The sequence below is a fragment of the Littorina saxatilis genome, linkage group LG2 (genome assembly GCF_037325665.1).
Source record: "Littorina saxatilis isolate snail1 linkage group LG2, US_GU_Lsax_2.0, whole genome shotgun sequence".
Classification (NCBI taxonomy): domain Eukaryota; kingdom Metazoa; phylum Mollusca; class Gastropoda; order Littorinimorpha; family Littorinidae; genus Littorina; species Littorina saxatilis.
The window spans coordinates 78763616-78769492 of record NC_090246.1 but is presented as its reverse complement, the minus strand read 5'-3'; the positions used below and the strand labels follow the sequence as shown (position 1 = coordinate 78769492).

The 5877-nt window shown below is 43.2% G+C and overlaps 1 protein-coding gene across 1 annotated transcript in view; it reads left to right on the top strand.

The window, feature by feature from the left end:
- The first annotated feature begins 3204 nt into the window (after nt 1-3204).
- LOC138959805 (myb-like protein Q) overlaps nt 3205-5877 on the top strand; it is a 21574-nt gene continuing 18901 nt past the window's right edge. Inside the window, exon 1 of the mRNA XM_070331426.1 lies at nt 3205-3451. Within this exon, the coding sequence (XP_070187527.1) occupies nt 3391-3451 (61 nt within the window). The 5' untranslated portion in view covers nt 3205-3390. The remainder of the gene's footprint in view (nt 3452-5877) is intronic.

Sequence of the window (5877 nt, the reverse complement as noted above, 5' to 3'; positions counted from 1 at the left end):
GTGTTGAAGTTGTTAACCCACCGAGCTCCAAACCGACGTGCACCGCAATTTTGTTCGATCAACGTTCTTTATCCCCCCCCCCCCCCTCCCCTCCCCCCTCCCCCCTCCCCCCCCCCCCCCCAGAGACAGAGACAGAGACAGAGAGACAGATAGACAGAGAGACAGAGCGAGACAGAGAGAGACAGAGAGAGAGAAAGTGAGTGAGTGAGTGAGAGACAGAGACAGAGACAGAGACAAAGACAGAGAGACAGAGAGAGACAGAGAGAGAGAGTAATTATTCGTTGCTGGAATTCATTGCAATTACGATTGTGTTTACAAGGCTCACTTGATATCATGAATTTCGCAGCTTGAAGTTGTTAACCCACCGAGCTCCAAACCAAAATGCACCGCAATTTTGTTTGAACAACGTTCTTTATTCCCCCCAACCCCCACCCCAACCTCCACCCCCCCCCCCCCCCCCCTCTCAGCTGATGATTTTATATCGCGTTTCTTTTGATGTTATGAATCAATACCCCCTAAGGTATGATTACACAAAAATCGTGCGTTCCTCCATACACACTCCCACACACACACACACTGGCAAGCATGCCCCGATACACACACACACACACACACACACACACACACACACACACACACACACACACAAACACACACACACACACGTGCATTCACACTCACAAACACACACACACATATATACACAGACACGAACGCACGCACGCACGCACACACACACACACACACACACACACACACACACACACACACACACACACACACATACACACACACACGCACGCACGCACGCACGCACACACGCACACACACGCACGCACGCACACACGCACGCACGCACGCACACACACACACACACACACACACACACACACACACACACACACACACACGCAATTTTATTATCAACCCGGAAAACGCGTTTTATTCTTTGCGAGTGAAAAGAATATTTGATAAGAATTGTTTGGGCTTGACAACTTGAACACTGGCCGATCGACGTCTTATCATGCACACAATGCATCTATTACGCACACAGGCACAAGATTCTGCAATTTGCTTATCGTATTTTTAAGAGGGTTTCCGCAGCCCCGGAGAGATCGTTTAGATATCTGCGCCTTTGAAACAGGCCCAAGAAAGACAGTAACAGTTCGAAAATACACGTTCTGTGACAAAAGAAAGCAAGAAAGAAAGAAAGAAAGAAAAGCTACATTGGTGGTATTTATGTCTTCTGCTCACTCAAATAATGTCATATTGCTTCTTGTTTGTTTGTTTTGAGAGAGAGAGGGAGAGAGAGAGAGAGAGAGAGAGAGAGAGAGAGAGAGAGAGAGAGAGAGAGAGAGAGAGAGAGAGAGAGAGAGATGTCTGAGTCAACATTGTCATCCAGAAAAAGAGTTGTTTAATTATTGAATTATATTGTCACCACTTCTGTTTCTTTTTTTGACACAATGTCTTGGAACCGATCTACACTCAAGGTGGAAGCAGACCGAATGACTTTCGTTGATTCATCGATTAATCGGGTTTTGGGAGAATATTCAAATGTGCATATCATTCGACCAACCTGACTTAGTGGATGTTATAATCCTTAATGCCTGTCTTACACTGTGCCGAATATCCTTGCGAATATAAACATGTTGTATTCGGCAAACAAGAGGCGAATGGACAGGAAAAAAATATTGAAAATTCGAAGCCTTACCGATCATTGCGAATGCATACACATCCATATACGAATGTCTTGCGGATGTATTACGAACGTTGCGAGTGGCCTTGCGAGTGTTGCGAGTGCTTGCAAACATTTTACGAATAAAGCGATTATGCAATTCGCATTGTTCGTAATACTGCTCTTACACTGTGCCGAATTTCCCTTGCGAATAGAATTCACTAATAATTCGTAATGATCGGGACATGGTCGCAAGACATTCGTAAATGTTCTTGACCATTCGCCACCATTCGTCTCTTGTTGCGAATATTAGCAACATGCTCCAAATATTCGCAAGGAATGCATATTCTTCAGTATTCGCAAGCCATTCGTAATCATCGTAAAGGTATTCGTAGCGCTCGCAAGGCATTCGCAATGATCGGTATACATTCGCAAGCACTCGCAACTATTCGTAAGAAATTCGCAAGAAATGTGTATATGATCATGTTGTATTTTGCCCCCCAAAAAAGAGACTAATGGACAGGAAAAATATTGACCATTCGAAACCTTACGAATCCTTGCGAATGTCTTACGAATGGTTGCGAGTGCTTGCAAATGTCTACTGATCATTGCGAATGCATACGAATCTATATTCGCAAGGATATTCGGCACAGTGTAAAACAGGCATAACGAATGTTTGCGTATGCCTTGCGAGCCTGACGAATACATTGCGATGATTACGAATGTTCGCAAGGATATTCAGCACAGTGTGAGACAGGCATAACGAATGGTTGCGAATGCCTTGCGAGCGTTACGAATACATTGCGATGATTACGAATGTCTTGTGAAATCTTACAAGTACGTTGCAAAAAAGTTAAGAATATGACTTCTTTGCGAATATTAGGAACATGTTGCTATGTTCAAAACAAGAGACGAATGGTGGCGAATGGCTAAGAAGATTTACGAATGTCTTGCGACCATGTCCCGATCATTGTGAATTATTAAAAAATTATATTCGCAAGGGCAATTCGGCACGGTGTAAGAGTAGCATTATAGATCTGGCACTACGAATAGCGACAACAAATACAGGAGCAGTCGTATCGACGACGAGTAAAACAAGATTCAGTCAGCAAAAAAGAAAAAGGCGGATATGAAAATATACCCAGCTTCATAAGATACGAGTATTTGTAATTTGTCAAAGTTGGATCGTATTCTTTCCTTCATCATAACAAATCAAGTATCCCTTGCATAATTCAGCGCTCAGAGTCTATGTAGTGAGTGGACAAAAGAGAAGTGGGCAAACTGTGTGTGTGTGTGTGTGTGTGTGTGTGTGTGTGTGTGTGTGTGTGTGTGTGTGTATGTGTTTGGTGTGTGTGCGTGCGTGCGTGCGTGCGTTCGTGCGTGCGTGCGTGAGTGTAGACAAAACAAGCTTTTCTCGTCTTTCAGTGTTTACGATTACATTTTGTCTAGCGTTTCCTTCGTTGATCGGTACAAGACTGTAGGAACCTTTTTAGCGTACGGTGCATAACTTCGACACCCTATTTGTAGCAAAGATTAGGCTCGGCCAGCCCACACACAACACGGCAACGCCCGCCAGTTCAAGACAGAGCGAGAAAGGGAGGGGATAATCTCGATTATTGAGCGATTCGTGCTTCTTGTGTGCTGGTTTCTACCCTGTCAGTGTCGGGTGATTGGTCGCAGCTGGGGTGGATTTGTGCGTGGTAGTACCCGACGGAATGGCGAATTTCGTTCCTGGTTGTAGGGTGTTTTGGGTGGCTTTCTTCGCTTCGCTGACCGGTAAGTCCAGGTTTTGTTGAGATTTGGCTTGTGAGTCTCTGTGGGTAATTGATGTTTCAGTGTGTGTTTGTGTGTGGGTGGAGTGTGTGTGTGTGTGTGTGTGTGTGTGCGTGTGTGTGTGTGTGTGTGTGTGTGTGTGTGTGTATGTGTGTGTGTGTATGTGTGTCAGTGTGTGAGGCGGAGTCAGTGTGTGTGTATGTGTGTGTGTGTGTGTGTGTGTGTGTGTGTGTGTGTGTGTGTGTGTATGTGTGTGTTCGTGTGTGTGTGTGTGTGAATGTTTGTGTCTTTGTGTGTGTATGTGTGTGTGTGTGTGTGTGTGTGTGTGTGTGTGTGTGTGTGTGTGCAAGTGTTTGAGTGTGTGTGTTTGTGATCTTACCCTTCCTCTCTCTTCGTAGATCATGTTTCATAGTACTGAAGTTTTAATTTTCATGTATTAATTTTCAATCAGGTCGCATGTTGCGCAATAGCAGTCTTGGGTTTAGGTTAATACAGTTCTGTATTCATGGGGGGGTTAAACAATACATCATATACTACACGGAGTTTCAACGGCCACAAAATGCTCTTTCAAAGAGGCTCAAAACTGCTTACGTTAGGTCTCGAGTCCGTGCACAGTAACATACATTCAATATGGATCGAGGGAAAAGAAAACTTCTTTGAACATGTGTGCAAAGATACACACTAGTGTGTGATCAAACTTTCTGTATGTGAATGACACGAAAAATAACCATAATAATGACATAAAAGCCACGCACAGAAGGCACCTTTCAAGAACAGTTCTCTTTTTAATTATATGCCACGGTCTCTTAGAACTGGGTTTATGAGTGGGGGTGAAAACACGACCGTTTGCTTTGGGCACTTTGGCTGCCTGTTTTTGAAAGGGGCTGGACATATGCCAGCTGTGTAATAATGAAATCCCCGTTTACTCCGCTGGGGTAGAACTATGCGTCATCATTAGATTTCTTGTGCAGATTGTGTGTGTGTGTGTGTGTGTGTGTGTGTGTGTGTGTGTGTGTGTGTTGACATTTGTGACAGTGCATAAGAAACCCGGACACAATATTTTGTTTATTTGACAATCTGAGATTTAAATGTTCTATACATGTATGAGTACAAAGGATAATGAACGAAATGCAACAAAAAAAGAAAAGATATAAAATAACAATAACAACAAAAAAACGTCAAAAAATCCTACAACAACCGAGTCGTCCTATCTTTAGAAATATCGTGCTACCGATCGCACAGGGACCCGTTACCTAGGTTTGTAGAATAAATAGTCAGTCATACTGCGATGCAAACGTTGTCACAATAATCCAACATTAGCAAAAGTGGTAATTCAACTTCTTTGAATTTTGCAAAACTATTTACATGTTTACGTAGAGTAGACACTATGGAAACTGTAAGTAGCTCAAAACCTGAACAGGAATAACTTTAACCTGTCGACTTATACCAGGTTTTCTCCAACGCTGTGACATTTATGCAAAAGTCATTTTTCAGCAAGGAGTACAGTCTAAAATATGCTGGTTTTTCAAGTAATCTTCGTTTTGAATAGTCAGTTCCTAACCCTCTAAACCATCAACAACCACCCCCCCTCCCCCCCAAGATGACCACCACCCGCCCCCTTCTACTCTGCGGACTGGATCATATTTTTTTTTTTGGGGGGGGGGGGGGGGGGGGGGCGGGGTGCGTGCAGAGTTTTCAGCTCCGTGTTTTGAAATGTATGTATTTACCATTTTTGCAAGGAGCACGGTTATACATACCAGTAATTTTAATTTAGTATTTTCTGTTCCTACTCTTCCCGATCATTACCCCCCCCCCCCCCCCCCCAACAACTACACCACTTTGCTAAATTATTAGATCTTTCGACAGAATTAGTTTCCGTGACTTGAATTTGATGGATGAGTCTTTTTTTGACTCACATGCGAAGCAAAAGTGAGTCTATGTACTCACCCGAGTCGTCCGTCCGTCCGTCCGTCCGTCCGGAAAACTTTAACGTTGGATATTTCTTGGACACTATTCAGTCTATCAGTACCAAATTTGGCAAGGCCCCAAAAAACATACATAGCATCTTGACCTTGCTTCAAGGTCAAGGTCGCAGGGGCCATAAATGTTGTCTAAAAAACAGCTATCTTTCACATTTTTCCCATTTTCTCTGAAGTTTTTGAGATTGAATACCTCACCTATATATATATGATATATAGGGCAAAGTAAGCCCCATCTTTTGATACCAGTTTGGTTTACCTTGCTTCAAGGTCAAGGTCACAGGAGCTCTTCAAAGTTGGATTGTATACACATTTTGAAGTGACCTTGACCCTGAACTATGGAAGATAACTGTTTCAAACTTAAAAATTATGTGGGGCACATGTTATGCTTTCATCATGAGACACATTTGGTCACATATGATCAAGGTCAAGGTCACTTTGACCCTTATG